This window comes from Phaseolus vulgaris, chromosome 7 (assembly GCF_000499845.2).
Source record: "Phaseolus vulgaris cultivar G19833 chromosome 7, P. vulgaris v2.0, whole genome shotgun sequence".
In the NCBI taxonomy this organism is placed as follows: Eukaryota; Viridiplantae; Streptophyta; class Magnoliopsida; order Fabales; family Fabaceae; genus Phaseolus; species Phaseolus vulgaris.
Window position 1 is genome coordinate 7530673 of NC_023753.2, and position 17432 is coordinate 7548104.

At 34.3% G+C, this 17432-nt stretch overlaps 1 protein-coding gene across 2 annotated transcripts; it reads left to right on the plus strand.

Moving 5' to 3' along the window:
• The first annotated feature begins 217 nt into the window (after positions 1 to 217).
• Positions 218 to 13726, plus strand: LOC137827943 (RNA-binding protein 2-like). 2 transcript variants are annotated; one of them, XM_068634323.1, is made up of 6 exons: positions 218 to 498; positions 11279 to 11421; positions 11509 to 11797; positions 11919 to 11980; positions 12094 to 12175; positions 13304 to 13726. In XM_068634323.1, exons 1-6 carry the CDS (start codon positions 414 to 416, stop codon positions 13405 to 13407), a joined length of 765 nt encoding a protein of 254 aa, XP_068490424.1. In that variant the 5' UTR covers positions 218 to 413; the 3' UTR covers positions 13408 to 13726. The 2 variants fall into 2 exon arrangements, with proteins under 2 accessions (XP_068490424.1, XP_068490425.1); XM_068634324.1 differs by having other exon boundaries at positions 11512 to 11797.
• The last annotated feature ends 3706 nt before the right edge of the window (positions 13727 to 17432 follow it).

Consider the following 17432-nt stretch of genomic DNA (forward strand, 5'->3'; position numbering starts at 1 on the left):
AATTTAATAAAACTTAAATATAAGTGACAAATGTAATTTCTCTTAAAAATTATTATTTTAATTTATTAGGTATGAAAGAGAGTAGAATTAGAAGGATATATTAAAAATTAAATTAATATTTTCTGATCTTATTTTATGTTGTGCATAAATTTGCATATGCTAATAAAAAATGGAATAAATAATAAGGAAAAAAAAGTGTCGGAATGCAACCCTACCCCACGACCAATCTCTTTACAAAAAACACAGGTATGATAATTTTTATTTTGTCTCTTTTGAACAGAGAAGTGCAAAGACTTAGGGTTTGGTGTTGTGCAAATTAGGGTTTGTGATTGGATCTCCATCAATCTCCACTGCCAGAGTCTTAACCATAACCATTGCTCATCAGATCTGCGAATTCCATATTCTCTCTCGACATGACAGACGGCTCCTGGAATCGGCAGCAGCAACAACCACTTCTGCCTTCTTCGGCATTGCTTAAGCGACCGCGTACTGAATATGGTTCTCTCTTTTCTCTCCTTCTCTTTACTATTTACAATTTCAAATTTAGGGTTTGGAGTCAGCTTTCTTAGTTATTTTCGCAATGATTTCCAATGATATATGATTTGTTCTGATGGTATATGTTGTTTTTAAATCTTTCTAATTTGACTTTTGAGGCCATGGCAAAGGAAGTGATGATATTATTAAGTTTGAGTGTGTATAATCTAAATTAGTTGGATAGACTTAGAATATTGATGTGTTGCAGGGCTTTGAGGTATAATACCCTGGAAGAAGTGTTTTTATGATTTTGAGTTTTTAGTGATTAAATTCTGGTGGGGCTCAATTTGTGTAAGGGAGGAATGTCCTTCTGTACATCTCTGAGCTGTGGTTTTCAAGTAGGTGGAACAGCAGTGACTTGTGATAGTATCCATCCAGTTAGTCTTTAAAATGATCATAGATAAATATATTACTGGATTAAATTACTTTCATACCATTTGCTGTGCTGATTACTGCATCCTGCTTATATCTATGAAAATTCTCTTGATACCATGTGCTTGGAAGCCTTATGGTAATAATCAGGATCGTATGATTTTTGGTGTTTCTGGTCATTTTCAAACCCTTTCAACATAGGATAGCAAACTGGAGGGAAAGGAGCATTGATGGGATACATGTAAATTTGTCGGATGTGTGAGTGTTATTTTGTTATAATTTCCTGTCTTGGTAGTTTATCCATACTCGACTTTTCCAGCCAATTTGGCCTTCCCTTCCAAAGTTCAGTTTCCCCTTTTTACTGTGTTCTCAATCTTGAACATCTAATCCATCTTTGTGATTTCTGTCTCTGGTGTTTGGTGTTTGAAAATTCTGTTGGCTGATGTGAATGCTCTGTTCATGTCTTTGTTTGAGTTTTCAAGTGTTCTTTTGTTTGAATTTTGATATTATGTTGGTCCTTGTTTACAATTTTCTTGTTTTTTAGTCACACATTTTGTTTGCTTGTTCAAACATAACATCTTAAGTATGCTTTGCCTTCACATTTGCACAGTGCATCTTGCTATGGTTCCATCAACATCATCATCATTATCATCATCATCATGAAATGAGGCCATTGTTCAACTTGAGCTGTAATACATGTATATGTTAATGTAACAAATAAGAAGCTTAGAAGGAATTAAATTTTGAAGATTATTTTGTAGTAAAAGACAATCTATTCAGAGAAGATGTGTTATGTACTATGGAGTATTTATCCTACAAGAGTATGATGTTTATTGTTAGTATTGGGATGTTTCATTTGCTAATGTATATATCAATATGTCATGCATATGGAGATTCATATACAAGAATGTGAAGATTGAGACGTGATCATCCGTTGTGCATGCAATTGTACTGGCTTGTGTTTTCTTTTTCTCTATAACCAAAACCTCTTTCTGTTGGAACCTGTAATTATTTCCTTTTTCCATTCTCATAAACTCATAAGATCACCTAAAGAGCATTGCTATGCAACTCAGCCCATTGTACATGTTTTATTTATAGTAGTAGCACACATGCTAGACATGGTGAAATATACATGTTTCACTCTTCTTTTTTGAAGAATTTAATACAACATGCCATAATGCACGATAGGAAGACGCCTCTGTTTCCTTGTGCACCTTCATCTCTGAAGGATCCTTACTTCCACTATTGGTTTTTGGCTTTTTGGTCTTTGTACTGTTAACTCATTAGTGACCATTATGAGTAAAGAGTGATTGCTGTTTCATTTTGAAACCTTTAGCTTTTTTTATTTTTTATTAAGTATATTGCCAATAAACACAATTGGAAATTTTAAATTGTAATCAACAATGTTGTCAAAATCGTGAGTTTACTCTGTCGGCAGATTGGGATCAAAGTGCCAATCAGAGGATCACCAAAGCTTGTCAATTCTGGATTGTGACTCATTCGTGGTCATTTTTGGCCAAATAAATGGACCTTGCTTTTCTCCATTTAAGGCCCAATGACAAAATTTAAGGCCCAAATGACCCAAAATGTGTGTTCTTTGTTACGAGAGTGAGAAATCCCAAACAAGAGTGGAAATCCCCTAACAAGAGTGAAAAATCCCCAATCGAAAGAAGATAGGAAACCTAGAAACGAAACCCACCTCGTACTTGTTGCCGCTCACCATTGTTGTCGTCTTGCTTGCCGTTGGCCACCGCTGTCGTCGTCGCTTGCCGATCGCTGTGCCTACTTGTTGTCCTACTCTTCGTTTGGCTTTTTTAATCTATCACACAATGCTTCTTCTCTTCTATTCTTGGTGCCTTTTATAATGCCTTTAAGCGGTGACAATGCGAAAAAAGGAAGTGTAAGAACACATTCTGCATGGAATCACTGTGTTTCTATTGATGAAAAATCAAGAAAGGTAAAAATTGTGAGAAGGTCTTAACATGAGGTATTTATAGATTAAAGCATCATCTTGTAGGGACTTCAAAGGACGTTAAAGCATGTATTGCCGTTCTCGAAGAGGTTAAAAAATTAATGTTGGGTATTGTTTCTATGCTGCAACAAAATTTGATGAAGAAATCTATGTCTAGAGAAGAGTGGGATAGTCCCTAAACCCTAAACCCTAGTGTGGTGATTTTGAATTTTTTTGAAAAAGACCAACTCAAGAAGACTGTAGGGGTGAGTCATCAAGTATTTTACAAGAGAAAAGGAACTCAAACTGCTATCAATTCCATCTTCAAGATAAGTGAGAGGGAAGATTCATGACAAGAAATTGCTTTATTTTTCTACAACAATGCTATTCCATATGATGTAGGAAAGAGTGAAGAGTTCAATAAGATGCTTGAGTTGTTTGCCAAACATGGTCCTGAACTTAGGCCACCGTCTTACCTTGAAATTAGAGTGAAATATTTGAAGCAACAGGTTGAAAAGACCTGTCTAATACTGGAAAAACGTAAATTATTTTGGGAAAAAATGGTTGCACAATAATGGCAGATGGATGGACTGATAGGAGGGAAATGACCATAGTTAATTTTCTAGTAAATAGTCCAAAGGAGTTTGTCTTTTTGAAGTCGATTGATGCTTCTGACATATGCAAGACAACTAAATTGTTTTGAAGAAGATGAATGATGTTGAGGAGGTTGGGGAAGAGAATGTCATCCAAATTGTAATTGATAATGCAACAAATTACAAGACAGGTGGAGATATGTTAATGCAAAAGAGACAAAAGCTGTATTGGACACCTTGCGCAACACATTGCATTGATTTAATATTGGGAGATTTTGAGAAAATAGTCAATGGTAAGAAAATCACAGCTTACATCTATTCAAGAATTGGACTTATTTGCTTGTTGCACAAACATACTAAAGGGATAGATTTGATAAGACCATCTAATACTTGTTTTACTAGTTCTTATCTAAATTTGGGATGCTTGAATGAGAATAAAAGATTACTAATTAGGATGTTTATATTAAGTAGTGACAATCTAATTGAAGGCTTGTGGAAAATTTGATATTGGACAAGAGATTTTGGACAAATATTTTGAATTGCATGTGGAGTGCTCTTCTCCTAATTAAGGTGTTGCGCATGGTGGATTCGGATGAAAAACCAGCCATGGGATTTATTTATGAAGAGATGGACCTTGCTAAAGAGAAGTGACAGTCTTTTCAATAGAGTTAGTTATAGGTAAATAACTAATTACCTTTCACTTATATTTGATTTCTATTTTTTTTAGAAATATAGACTTTGTTTTCTAGATTAATTTATTTACTTTATCTTAGTTACATTCCCCTTTGGGAAATCATTGATCAAAGATGGGACAACCAACTGCATAGATCATTGTATGCTGAAGGCTATTTACCTTAATCAATTTAAAATGTTTTTCCAAAATTGAAGAGCACCCCTAAAGCAATTTAAAATGTTTTTTCCAAAATTCCTTGTCCAATATCAAATTTTCCTCCAACCCTCCATTTTTAGTTTTTACAAATTTACTAGATTGCCACTCTGAGGATGTGAACATCTTAATAAGTGATCATTTATTCTCATTCAAGCATCCTAAAGTCAGATAAGAGGTGGCAAAACGAGTATTGACTGGTCTTATCAAATCTTTTCCTTCACTATATTTGTGCAACAATGAGAGAATACTAGTTCTTGAATAAATGTGGGTTGTAATTTTCTTACCATTGGTGATTGTGTTGTGATGAAGATATATTTTCTTTTCAAAATCTTCCAACATTAGATCAATGCAATGAATTGCACAAGGGGTCCAATACAACTTTTTCCTCTTTTGCATTGACAACTCCCCTGCTGCTTTATAATTTGCTGCATTATTTGTTACAACTTGGATGTTATTTTCTTCCCCAACCTCTTCAACAATATCATTCATCATTTTGAAGATTTTTTTAGTTGTCTTGCATATATCAGATGCATCAATAGACTTCAAAAAGACAGTTTCCATTGGACTATTTACCAAAAAATTAAGTATAGTCTTCCTCTTCCTATCAGTCCATTCATCTGTCATTATTCTACATCCAGTTTTTTTGCAAAAAACTTATGTTGTTCTAGAATCAGATTTGTCTTCTCAACCTCTTGCTTCAAATATTTCATGATATGATAGTGACTTTAATCCGGGACCATGTCTACCAACTAATTCAAGCATCCTCTTAAATTCCTCACTCTTTGCTACATTAAAAGGAATAACATTATTGTAGAAAAATTGAGCAATCTCTTGACATGCATCCTCTATGTCATTCTTCTTGAAAATGGCATTAATAGTACTTTGAGTTCCTCTTCTCTTGAAATTATTTGATGAGTCCTCAATCTCTTCACTTGATCTTTTTCTAGCACTTTTTGAATAACCCTCATTACTCTCTTCTCTAGAGATTGATTTCCTTAACAAATTTTGCTGCAGAGTAACCAAATCCAACATTGATTTTTTAACATCTTCCGGCACTGATATACATGCTCCCACATCCTTTGAAGTCCCTGCTTAATGGTGCTTTAATTTGTAAACCCCTCTTGTCAATACTTTCTCACAATATTTACATCGTACGTCCCTTGCTTTTCCATCAACAGACACACAATGCTTCCATTCAGGATTAGTTCTTCCACTTGCCACTATAAATTATCACCCAAATGTAGTGGAGTAGTGGCAGAGTGGAGGCAATGGCGGAGGTACCGAATTGCGTGGTGGTGCGAGCAGCATGCGTAGTGGCGCGAGTAGCATGCGCAGTGGCGCGAGCAGCATGCCCAATGGCGGAGGCAGCGAATTGCGTGAGCGGCGAAAAACAGTGTGAGCGGCGGCCAACTGAGGCATATGTTATAAACTTAGGTTTGGGTTTTCAAGTTAGGGTTTCTAGGTTTTATTGGGTTTTAAGTATTTTTTTGGGTCGTGTCATGGATTGTGGAGGCCCAAAGATCGTCTGATCCGACCCATGGATCATCGGATCGCTCCGATCCGAATAGATTCCGATCCCACCTCTGATCTAGCCCGTTTTCTTCTAAAAAGATCGTAAGATCGTCGATCTTGACAACATTGACGATGATTTCCTTGGATAGTTTAATTGTATTAAACATTTGTGAACTTATTAGTTGTTTTATATATGAACATTTTTTGAATTATGAACCTGTTTTCAGTTGGGTTATGTATTGAATGTTATTTTTCATCTGTTAGTAACTCTTACTGGTCGAGTTACGATTTACAAGTTTGACAACATTGGTAATGAGACTTAAGTAAAAGGGCAAAATCTTGTTTTGTCTGTCTTAATGTGTTCTCTTGTAGTATAGGAGGAAATAAGTTAACCCTTAGCTAACCAAATGATGTGAAATTGTGGGAGCCCATTTGAACCAAGAAAACTTTTAGAACTGGACAAAAGAAATGAGATGGAAGGATGGAAGTCAAAGTAAGCATAGTTGTCCCTTATTTGTCCATTGTGTATTGAAGTCTTATCTAGGCTTGATAAGACTAGTTTTGAATAAATTCCGCAGATCCTATAGTTAGATGGTGAGTGACTTGAGTATGCAAACTACATTTGAATGGAAAACCTTTCTAGTTTGAGTAAAGGTTGAAGTGTGTACCCTTTTTAGGAAATGCTTGGAGTTGAATGGGTTGGAATGGCATTATAATGGGGGATTTGTCACTTGGTATAAACAGGAGTTGAAGTGCTCCCAAAAGTGGTTGCATCATGGAAACCCAAAACAAGGTGAATTGTACTATTGTTTTGAGCCAAAGCTTGGGTGTATCCCAATGGTTGTTTTTTTAGTGCAGAGTAGTATGTAGTGGATGGGTGAAAGTAAATAGGCTTGTGCTGGATTCAGAACTAAATAAGTTGTTTGAACAATTTACAACCAAATTGACGTGACAAGAAATCAAGCATTGACAACCCGCCTGACCTTCATGACCTTTGACACAATCTAATCAACTATAGCTGCGCCTAAAAAATTAACCTTCCTTATTTCCTGTTTTATTTACAAAAGTGTCTGCTGAGTCATTTCATTGTGATGTTTGTCAGTTTGCTAAACACCATCGGACAACTTTTCCTCCCAATGGTAATAAAAGTTCTAAACCTTTTGATCTTATTCATTCAGATGTATGGGGACCTTCACCTATTCCTAATATCTCGGGTACAAAATGGTTTGTTTCATTTATTGATGATTGTACTCGGGTTACTTGGTTATTTCTCATGAAAGATAAGTCTGAAGTTTTTCACTTGTTTGTAAAGTTTTACAGAATGATTCAAACACAATTTGAAAGTTCAATTAAGAGATTGCGTTCTGATAATGGAAGAGAATATGTGAACCAAAACCTTTCCAAGTTCCTTGAGGAAAATGGAGTTGTTCATGAATTAACCTGTGTGGACACTCCTCAACAAAATGGGGTTGCTGAAAGGAAAAATCGTCATCTCCTTGAGGTTACTCGAGCTTTACTTTTCCAAACATCTGTTCCTAGATCTTACTGGGGGGAAGCAGTCCTGACTGCCACTTATTTGATTAATAGATTACCCTCTCGGGTTCTAGAGGGTGTTACTCCTATTCAGGTTATGACCACATTCTATCCTTCTATTCCCATGTTGAATAGTCTTCAGAATCGTGTCTTTGGTTGTCCTGCTTTTGTCCATGTTCATAGTCCTAATCGGGGTAAGTTAGATCCTCGTGCCATCAAATGTGTCTTCATCGGTTATGCCCCCTACAAAAAGGGGTACAAATGTTATCATCCTCAAAGTCGTAAAGTTTATATTTCCAAAGATGTCACCTTCCATGAAACAGAGTCTTTCTTTCCTAGTTCTCAGCTTCAGGGGGAGAGTATTCAAGAAGCTGAGGACCTTGAGTTGCCACCTTTTCCTTTGTTACAGGATTTCGTTCTTAGGAAGGATGACAAAGACCCTGCACCAACATCATTACCAGAGAAGAATAATGAAGACAAATATTTTGGAAAACAATATCAGCGAAGGCAACAAGAACCCGTCCTGGTCGAACAGCAACTTCAATTGTCTGAACCGGAGGTAAGAACTCATACCAGTGAGACTCTTGAGGACACCTTAAATACTGCTTTTGAACCTAACCTAAATGATTTACCTATTGCCTTGAGAAAAGAAAAAAGATCTTGTGCCAAATATCCTATATCCCAATTTGTGTCTACAGAAAAACTTTCTATGCAGCACCAGAGTTTTCTTTCAGCTATTGATTCTATCAAAATCCCTACATCGGTACAAGAAGCCTTAAAAGATGATAACTGGATTCGAGCCATGAATGAAGAAATGAGCGCGTTAGAAAGGAATGAGACTTGGGAGATTGTAGAGAGACCAAAAGATAAGAAAGCAGTGGGTTGTAGGTGGATATACACAGTTAAGTATAAGTCTGATGGCACACTGGATCGGTATAAAGCAAGGTTGGTTGCAAAAGGGTACACTCAAACCTATGGGATCGATTATGAGGAGACTTTTGCTCCAGTGGCAAAAATGAATACCGTCAGGATTATTCTCTCCCTGGCGGCACACTTTGGTTGGGCAATGCATCAATTTGATGTTAAAAATGCCTTCTTGCATGGAAGCTTGGAGGAAGAAGTATACATGGAGATTCCACCTGGGTATGGTATTGTTAATGAAGGGAATAAGGCGTGCAGACTTAAGAAGGCCCTATATGGTCTTAAACAATCACCTCGTGCTTGGTTTGGAAGGTTTACTCAAGCTATGGTATCTTTGGGGTACCGACAAAGCCAAGGTGACCATACTCTGTTTATAAAACATTCTCAGAATGGTAAACTCACTCTACTTTTGGTCTATGTAGATGATATGATTATTACAGGTGATGATGAGATTGAAAAACAAAATTTGAGGGAGAGACTAGCTGCTCAATTTGAAATGAAGGATCTTGGGAAGCTGAAGTACTTCCTTGGGATAGAGGTTGCTTACTCGAGACAGGGCATCTTTATTTCTCAAAGGAAATACATCCTTGATCTTCTCAAAGAGATTGGTAAGTTGGGTTGTAAGCCCACTGGAGTGCCAATAGAGCAAAATCATAGGATTGGGAATGATGAGGAAAACCCAAAAGTGGAGAAGACACAATATCAAAGACTTGTGGGAAAACTCATTTATCTTTCACACACTAGGCCAGATATAGCCTATGCAGTTAGTGTGGTTAGTCAATTTATGCATGATCCAAGAGAAAGACACTTGCAAGCAGTAGATAAAATTATTCAGTACTTAAAAGCCTCTCCAGGAAAAGGATTGCTATTCAAAAAGGGGGAAAACTTATCCATGAAAGTATATACTGATGCTGACTATGCAGGATCGATTGTTGATAGGAGATCCACCACAGGCTACTGCATGTTCTTGGGTGGAAATCTGGTGACATGGAGGAGCAAGAAGCAAAATGTAGTTGCAAGATCAAGTGCAGAGGCAGAATTTAGAGCCATGGCTCAAGGGGTGTGTGAACTCTTATGGATGAAGATCATACTTGATGACCTAAAAATAAAATATGAAGCTCCTATGAGTTTGGCATGTGATAATAAGTCCGCTATCAGTATTGCACACAATCCGGTTCAACATGATCGAACAAAGCACGTAGAGATAGACCGACACTTTATTAAAGAAAAGTTGGATGATGGTCTTATAGCCACTGAGTACATCCCTTCAAGACTCCAATTGGCAGATATGTTTACTAAGGGACTTCCCGCAAAACAATTCGAAGATCTTACTTGCAAGTTGGGAATGATAGATATACATTCACCAACTTGAGGGGGAGTGTTGCATAATCAGGAGAATTATGTTATAATTAAGTGCAGATTCTATTTTATATTTATTAGGACAGATTTGTTAGTGATTTGATTTGATTTGTACAGCTTTAAACACTCATTATTTCTGGCTTTCATTGCCTATTATTTCTTTCTTTAATTAGGTTGTAAAACAGTCTATAAATAGAGACTGTAATCACATTTGTAAAATATCTCAGAAATATATTTCACTTATTTCTTTCCACTCCTTGGAAACTGTAAGAGAAACCCATAGAGCTGAGTAAATAAAACTCTACTGACCACCATATCCAAGTGATGGTGAATGAGGCCTGCATAGTGCTGAATGCTTGAAACTGCAGCACTCTCTTTTAGAAAACTTGATTTGAAAGAGTACATTGCTAATGCTTATCAATTTGTGCTTCTTGTACAAGATGCTATCTTCAATGTTGTACACTGTAGGGATCAGTTATGCTGTTTATTGAGGTAACAAAAGTATTAGAAGTCCATCAAGGATGATGTCAGTGTGATTCAGAGATGAAAGTGGATCTCTGATAGAGAGATCAAGGAATTAATGATGGATTTGATCAATGCAGATGCTCTGAAATTGATTGCTTATTTTCTTGTTTGAATTCAGATCTGAGTTGACACAGCTTAGCACACATGCAAATAAACATAACTTACTTTCAAATGTCCAAGGAAAGTTTGCATCCAATGACTTTAGGGTCAGAAGAGATTCTTCTTGTGAAGTAGGCACAGAATAGTGCATTTGATCCTTCCACTCTTACTGCAAGAAAACTCTGGTTACTTGTGAAGTAGGCACAAAATGTCAGAAAGCCCACTTTTTCTAAATTTTATGGTATTTTTCTAATCATAACAACACCTAGTTGCTTACTGTTTCCAAAGTAGGAATTTTTTGTCATCAAGTTTTGTTGAAATTGGGTGAGGATGTGATATGAGCAGGAGTGGGTTGAGTAGAAGATTCACTGAGAGATGCTGGTGGATCTGAAAAACGGAAAGATTAAGTGGTGATGCCATGGAGTGGAAATAGATCCAAGAAAATCTTTCTATAACACAACAAAAGTCAGTAGTGAGAGCTATAGAGATAGATAGACAATTAAAGAAAATATTAACCAAATGAATTGACTTCTGTTGCAAGGAAGAAGACTAGAGATACACATGGTTGAGAGTGCTTACCGGTTAATTGCTTAGAGCTGGGAAAGTATGAGCCTGTTTACAATCTCCAGTAACTACAATTTGAGTAGTTAACCTAATACAACTAGTCAAGTAACAATGGTTGACTTTTTATGCTATTTGGTGTGTAAGGATCTGACTACTGGTAGTTTGATAGGTGACAACAAGCATGTTTGTGTGTGTCCTCTGCTCTTTGTAATATTGTGAGCACTAAACAATATGGAGCATGTGCTGTTTAGTTATCTGTGTTTTGCCAGCATCTGGCATATTTGCTACTAGATATATTGTCTGTGGTTAGCATTGGAGGATGGCTATGGTATACAATGATGCAAATGACCAAAACTTCTTTTGATTCAGTGTATTTAGGTTCTATATTTTTTACTAGAGTTAAGGCTAGATTCTGATACATTGCAGATATGTCACCTTCTGGTCTGACTTCGGGAGGTAATGAGATGCATAATTATATTGCTAGGAATGATGATCATACTGGTCACCGAATGCTAAAGGACACTAAAACACTTGGATCTGCTTATGATCGCTACCTTCAAAATGCAGGGGTATCTTAACCTGTTTTTTTTTTTTACATATTTGAGGATGTGCTTTCATAGCTTGTTTGCTGAAAACTTTTTTTTGGTTAATAAAAGCAGCTTACTTCGTTTAATTCTGGGGAAGCGAGTGCAATTGGTGGTGTTGGATTGGCAAGGAGTGTTGGTGGATTGCCAGGTCATTCGCTATCTGATCCTTCTGTTATGGGGCATCCTGGTGGTGGTCATGATCTTGCACGAAATGGACGGAATGTCAATTATGGTGGTCAGTTACCAGTAGACACAGCCTCCATGCCTGGACCAGAGACTGTACCTCTCCCACCAGATGCATCTAGTACTTTATATGTTGAAGGTCTCCCATCTGACAGCACGAGAAGGGAAGTGGCTCGTATCCTTTATTTTTTTCCTATAATGTTTATTAATTGGATTATCATACTGTCGACTGTCTTGTCATCTTTTTTTTTATTTTTTTTATTTTAGCTTTTCAAATTCCTTAATGCCATTTTTAGATATTTTTCGCCCTTTTGTTGGATATAGAGAAGTAAGACTTGTAAGCAAAGAGTCCAAACATGTAAGTGTACTGCTCGTAACAGTTGTCTGGTTCTCATCTATTATTTTGGTATGTTGTTCTGCTCATTGGATAGAAGATTCATACCTTTATGCTGAAATGCATGCTTCTTGCAGCGTGGAGGAGATCCTCTAATCCTTTGTTTTGTGGATTTTGCAAATCCGGCTTGTGCAGCAACTGCTCTGAGTGCATTGCAAGGTAATTGCTTGTTACCCGCTGAGATAAAAATGAAATTAATTTCATGTTTGATTGTGCAAGTCTCATAGGAAAACATCTCATAAGGTGACTTGATAAAGTTGTGAAAATTGTAGAATTACCTTGGGTTTTTTCTTCTAAACCAATATGTGGCTATTATGTTCCTGAATTTTGTATCAGTGTGTTTGGAAACTCATTGAAAATGGAGAAATCACATTTAGAATTTGGAAACTATAACCATTAGATTCTGAAAATTGCGTACAAAACGCAAAAAAAGTCACATTTGAAAACGTAACCAAATACCCCAGATGTTTTGTTATAATTTTTTTTAATTGTAATGGGGTAAAATATTATAAAGCTGCACTAAATTTATCAGTAAAATTCCAAAGGAACAAGTGTTGGGTATGATGTGCTATCTAATTATGATATTACTGAATATTGTATTGAACTAAAAGGATTTAAATTGGGAAAGTGATAAATCACTCTTAGACTGAATATCTTTGTGAAAGTTACATGTGACGTAATAGTTTATTCAAACTGGGTTACTTCACAGAACTGAAGTAGTGAACACGTTATAAATGAGTTCCAACTTCCATGTTCCTATCTGTTATCCTCTTTCATTCCCAAAGTACATAAATGAACACATACAAAGATAACTATTCTATTAGTTGTCATATCGTTGTTATCATCACTTTGGAATTGTGATCACCCATCACGTGTGTCTATTTTTAAAATGAAGTTATCATTTTTTTATGCCACGTATGCACGAAGTCCCTAAGTTCTGCTGCTATAACATAGTCAGCTGTTCCTGTGGTCAGGAAACTATGGACACAATTTAGATGACGTTTCTTACGTCATTGTCATCAAGTTCTCCAAGTAAATGGTGACATGTTGAGCTATTAAAAAATTCTTCCATACAATTTGTGGAAGTTGCTTATTACTTGAAAGGAGAATTTAATGGTAAATAAATATACTACAAACTTGATCTAAGTTTAAGTTATGTCTTCAATCTAATGCAGTGTTCCTTATGATCTTACTAACCCAGTATTGTAGGATTTGAACTAATGATTTTTTCAAATAGTTATGTACCCAAATTTCAGTGTTTGCTGACATCGTGGTTTGATGACACAGGTTATAAAGTTGATGAACTCAATCCTGAGTCTAGCCACTTGCGGCTTCAGTTTTCTCGGTTTCCTGGTCCCAGATCCGGACCTGGTCCTCGTGGCAAGAGGTGAGCTGGTTCGCTCAGGTTTTATGCTGGTCATAATGTCCTATCTTTATCCCATATTACTGTTATGGGGTTTGAATGTTCAGAGTCGATGTTCACATGCAAATTTAGTCTCCCTCCTGGCTACAATCCTACTTTATTGAGCTCCCTAGGTGCACATAGTATTTTAACTGGATAATATCAAATTACAATTGCATTTTGAGCAAATCTAACATGGAGGGCCTAGTCAATTTACTGTGTTGTATAAATATTGATAATTTTAGTATGAACCTGATTAGAGTTTTTTTTTGGGCTCAAATAAAGGTTTTTAATTTTAATATTATCTATACTGGTCGTGTGCTTGTGATAACTGTTTAGCTTTAGTCTGTTGTTGAGCCACGGAATTCTGTTGTTTGATGACATTTGGCATGTATTGTGCAACTGTAATTAGCTTCGGTCATATGGTGCCAAGGCTCTAATGTCTGAATTCTGTTGTCAGAAGACTGAGAATGTGATAGCTACTTGGATTATCTTAATGGTTTGTGTTTCACTTCACAGCATCGTTATTGATATGCCTTCTAAGATATTTATGAAAAACTCAATAAACTTATCTTAAATAGAAGTATGTAATGTAGGAACAACTAGTTGAACTGTAGTGTGGTTATAAATCGAAAGCACCATGAATATGCTATATTAATGGATTTTCTTATGAAACTATGGGTAAAAAAATCCTTTGATACGACTAAATAAATACAAAAGAAACCATGTCTATCAATTTATGGATGAATGAGACAGCTAGTTTGTTTGTATCATGGAGCCTATCGTTTTATTATTTTTATCTTTTATGCTCGAATATAATCTGTTATATTCCCACGTATTTGTAATTTTTGTACAAGAAATTTCCATATAGATGTAAAATTTAGCATTCTGTGATGTCTCATGTTTTCCACTTCGATTGCAACAACTAAATATTGTAAAATTTCTATAACAATAATATAATTAGATTATTATCGAGTTGTTATTTTAAAAGCTTTTTATACGTGCTAATCAAATGATGTGTACAAATGGTTTTTATTCAAAGAAATTTTTTACAATATGATTTAAATGGTAAGAGTTTTTATTTTTAATTCAACCATTAATTTTGTTAAATTAGCATCTAGTGTTAAGTTATTGAATTAGGAATAATACACTGGTATAAATTGTCACATTGTTTGTTTTAATTTAGGGTTTCTTATAAATATAAAAAACATTTTACATCTACATTATTTTTATATATATGCATTTGTAAGAAATACTTGATTTTGTGGATATTCCAACAATGTAAATATTCAGTTGAAACTTCTAAATTTTTCCTGTTTTTTTCCTAATCACATTACTTCATTAAGTATATAAATTATGTGTTTTCCCTTGTTACCTCCTTAGATTTCTACACCCAATGTATATAAATCAATGTCTTTCTAACTTAAACCAAGCTAATAACTTTCGAGTTATTTTAACTGACATATAAACAATAAGCATGTTTATAAAATTCCAGCTATTTTCTGACTAAATTTATAATTTGTTATGATTAAATTAGTTTGTCAATTAATTTTACCAATACACAACAAAAAAGAAAAGGAAAACAAAAGAAAGTGAAATAAAGTATTATTTTATTTTAAGAAAAATAAAATAAGGTATTTTTTTTGCTTAATTTATGCGTAAGGAGTAATATACACACATATATAATATCATTGTAATCTTTGATTGCATCATATTTTTAAAATATTCAACATTAAATTGAATTTTTTTATCATATAAATTATATATTAAATTATTTAATACATATTTTATATAAATCAAAACAGAGAAATGTATATTTTAAAATATATTAAAATAAAAATAATTTGATATTTTATTGTTATTTACTTTTTTAAAAAAAATAATTATTAAGAGTCAAATTAACAAAATACATTTTCTATATTAAATTATGAATTGCCTAACATTTGGTATAATTATATATATATATATATATATATATATATATATAGATTGTAATAAAAAAAATTATTTTTATTATTCTTGTTTTGATTCAAAGTTAAAATAACCTCAAACCAAAACATATAATTATTGAGTCCATTTGCTCATAATGAAAAAATATATTTTATAGGTTCTAATTAGTTGTCTTCTATTATTTGAATTTTAATTAATATTATTTAATATTTAAAATTTTATATCTTTTTAATAATTTCAAGTATCACTAATAAATATCCTTTTATTCTTATTAAAATTGGATAATTTAATTAAATTTCTCTTTTAATAATTAATAGACTCTATTAATAGAAGATCAAACTAATTATCGGTACACAAGTTCCAACTTCAAGTCGAACAAACAAGGGATCAAACCAATTAGCGATACATAACTCTCTAAATCTCAAGTCGAGTAGATGAGACAAAGAGGTTTATCCGGCAAAAAGAGAAAAGAAATAAATTATTATGTATGTTGTACCTAATTTATCTATGGTCATGTACCAAATATTAGATTTTGGTAGATACAACAATAAAAAAACGTTAAGCTCCTTATAGATGTCTGAAATTATTCAAATTTGAAGATTAAAAATATCAGTATAGAAAAATATTAAATACCTTGACACATTAACTTTTGATTTAGTTCATTTTAATCATTCAATTGTTTAATGTTCATTGTTTTGTTCATTCCATGGTCGAGTTTTAATCGATTTACTCAGTTGGTGGTCAGCCGTTTATTTCTAAGGTTGGAATCTAGTAGAGTTAGACCCGTTCAACTAACAATCAACCTTAGTTTATTTCTACAACTAGAATCGAGTCGAGCTAGACCCATTTGTTAGAATTAGAAGCCTAAACAAGAGAGAGATGAATTGTTTTTGAAAGATTTTCACAAAGATTGAAGGTAGCATAAAAAGCTTTGCAGAATAAATCAATTGAAAATTCTATTCAACCAATAAAAAAATGTTTTAAGTTTGATTCTTGAAAATCAACCAGTTGTTTTCACGACACAATCAGTTGTTTATACCATCAGAATTGAAAAACAATGTTAAAACAGTTTGAGTGTAATGGTTCACTCTTAACCAAGAGCTACATCTAGTCTTCAGCTAACCACTAAGAATTCACCACGTAATCAATCATAGATTACAAAACACACACCAAGAGTGATGATCTTGAACCCTTCAAGAACACATACCACGCTATGGCAAACAACATAGTTTTCAGAAACACATTTTAAAACTGCCTTACACAAGAACACACAGAAATACAATGTTCAATGAAGAAGAGAATAAAATACACCTGGTATACAAAGCTTAAGTTCAGAAGAATACAAAATTCAATCCTATTCCACACACTTGAGATGATCCAAAGCTTTTAAAATCTTGAAAACTGTTTTTGATAAACTTTATTTCTTAGTTAATGCAAAAAAGCGTAAAACAACCTTTATATAACCTCAATTAAGTAGTCAAAGCAGTTAAATCAAAAACCAAAAGCAATTGGAATAATTTAAAACAGGTTAAACCACTTAACAAAATTTTGTTAAGGTTTTCACAAAAAAAAAACTAGTTGATTTATCGAAACAACAAGTTGACTTTGTTTGACCGTAAAGCAAAAACAAAGCTAAGCTTTTCCAAACCATTTTAAAAACCACTAAGTATCGAACAATCGATTGATTCGACATTTCAACATGTTGAAATTTCACAACCTTTTAGAAAACCCATCTTTTCAGAAAGGTAAAAATTCAATTGAACTTGGATCATCTTAAGGAATTAATTAACAAGTTTCAAACAACTAAACAACACACACCCAATAACAAGGTGTTCAAGCTTTTCACTTGGATTTGGAGTCATCAAAGCATCTTGTTCAACACCATTCAGTTGATGGTCAACCTTAGTTCATCTTTAAGATTGGAATCTAGGCAAGCTAAACCTGATCAATCAATGATCAATCTTAGTTTATCTTTAAGACTGAAATGTAGTCGAGCTACACCCGTTCAGTCGATGTTCAACCTTAGTTTATCTCTAAGACTGGAATTTAGGACCCATTTAGTCG

Coding starts and splice junctions, on each gene's coding strand:
- LOC137827943 (XM_068634323.1), top strand. CDS start 414: ATGACAGACGGCTCCTGGAATCGGCAGCAGCAACAACCACTTCTGCCT. Junction 11,422..11,508: donor GCTACCTTCAAAATGCAGGG/GTATCTTAACCT, acceptor GGTTAATAAAAG/CAGCTTACTTCGTTTAATTC. Junction 11,981..12,093: donor TAAGCAAAGAGTCCAAACAT/GTAAGTGTACTG, acceptor TGCTTCTTGCAG/CGTGGAGGAGATCCTCTAAT.